This window comes from Perkinsus marinus (assembly GCF_000006405.1).
Source record: "Perkinsus marinus ATCC 50983 genomic scaffold scf_1104296959704, whole genome shotgun sequence".
In the NCBI taxonomy this organism is placed as follows: Eukaryota; Perkinsozoa; order Perkinsida; family Perkinsidae; genus Perkinsus; species Perkinsus marinus.
This window is the reverse complement of record NW_003206313.1, coordinates 1-1,586: the sequence shown is the minus strand read 5'-3', so window position 1 is coordinate 1,586 and position 1,586 is coordinate 1. Positions and strand designations below refer to the sequence as shown.

General features: G+C 49.8%; 1 protein-coding gene across 1 annotated transcript; it reads right to left on the bottom strand.

Annotated features, from left to right (window-relative positions):
* Positions 1-221: 221 nt before the first annotated feature.
* Pmar_PMAR026336 (hypothetical protein) lies at positions 222-677 on the bottom strand (the record flags this gene model as incomplete). Its single annotated transcript, XM_002773016.1, has 2 exons — positions 222-310; positions 404-677. 2 exons carry the CDS (start codon positions 675-677, stop codon positions 222-224), a joined length of 363 nt encoding a protein of 120 aa, XP_002773062.1.
* Between the last annotated feature and the right edge of the window lie 909 nt (positions 678-1,586).

The following is a 1,586-nucleotide window of genomic DNA, read 5'->3' as shown; positions in this document are numbered from 1 at the left end:
TGAAGCTGGGGCCAAGGCGATCAACTTGTTGAGAATCATCTGGTCGAGGAAAGCGTTGGAGAGCTTCTTATCATCAGTTAACTTCTTATCGTATTCGGCCAACATACGTCGAGCACGCGCTAGAAACGTGCCGAAGTTAGTACCAGGAGCCCACCGAAGATCATGAAAGTTATCCAAGAGAGCGTCGGCTGGTCGATGAGCCAGCATCTGCAGCATGATAATCATGCCATGATTCGACTGTCCTCCTCGAAGGTCTGCTTAGAGGCGTACTGATCCCACATCTCGTAGAACTCATCGGTGAGGTACATTCCTAAGCGAGAAGCCTTCGTAGACGAAGCCCAACCGACAGCATTAGCAGTGTTCTCGTAGCGTCTCAACTATGCAGCAAAGTCGGTGGTACCACTGTATCGTTTAGGCATTTGCAGATTGACACGAAGTTCCTCCTTGTGGCCACTGTCGATAACTGGAGCCTGAGGGCGTACAGAACCAGCCTCAGCCCGAGTTGACAAGGCGTCAAAGAGGTCGTTGTAGTCTCTGGCATGGTCAACGGCCAACCGTATGTGATACTGAGTAGCATCGTCGTCCATACCAGCAGCAGTAGCATCTGCTCTTGCTTGCTCTTCAATGAGCGACAGATCCTTCTTCTGAATGCCAAGATCGTTATCAGGTGACGACATTGAGACTCTCAATTTGAGAGCCAAGCACGTAGAGGAGGGTCCTAACCACTGATAAGGGATAACCGAGCTTAAGGGAAACGAAGTTGTAGTAATAGCAACAAGGAGCTGCTACCAGAAATGTAGTCCGTCGAGAGGAGAACTACAGTGGGTCACTGTCAGTGTCACTGACTCAGTGACCAAGATCGTTCTGCTATTACTAGTGAACTCGACAGTACGTTTAACGTACTACGTTAGTCCGAAGGTCGACTAAGTACAGTACACCAGAGCTCGTAAGCAAAGTAATTCCGTGAGGTTCTCACGGTGAGGAACCACAAGCAATGCCGTAAGGAACAACAAAGCGTGACGCCCAGATGGTGACGTGACGCACCCATCGATTACGCTACAGGGCGAACGAGAGTAGAACTGAGTCCTAAGTCTAAGGGAATGTCAAGCGATCAAGTCAGCAAGTTCCAAGGTCTACACGCCGCAGCTGGGAATTAAACCCCAGTGACTATCATTCGTGGACTATTCGAGTACAGGGTATACGTGATAGGGTCGCAAAGGGGCCACAGTAAAAAGCGGGCCGAAAGCCCGCTATTCTAGTCTATACATAACATCTTTCCGCGTGTGTGGACATTCAATACCGAATCGAGGTCCCCGTGTAAAGCACAAGCACAGAAGGTACAGAAGAACATGAACGCTAACGGTGAGCGAGATAACCGCATATCGTCCAGAAACTCCAATGCAAAGTACTGTTACCGATGCGGGAGCTATCAGCATATCCGTGCTTCATGTCCAGTTCCCCAAGGCATCGAATGCACAGCGTGCAAGCGAAGCGGGCACATGATGGCGGTATGCCCTGATATCGACTGTCGAGTATGTAAGCGCAAAGGCCATATTGCTCGATTATGCCCTGAAAGAAAACACCCT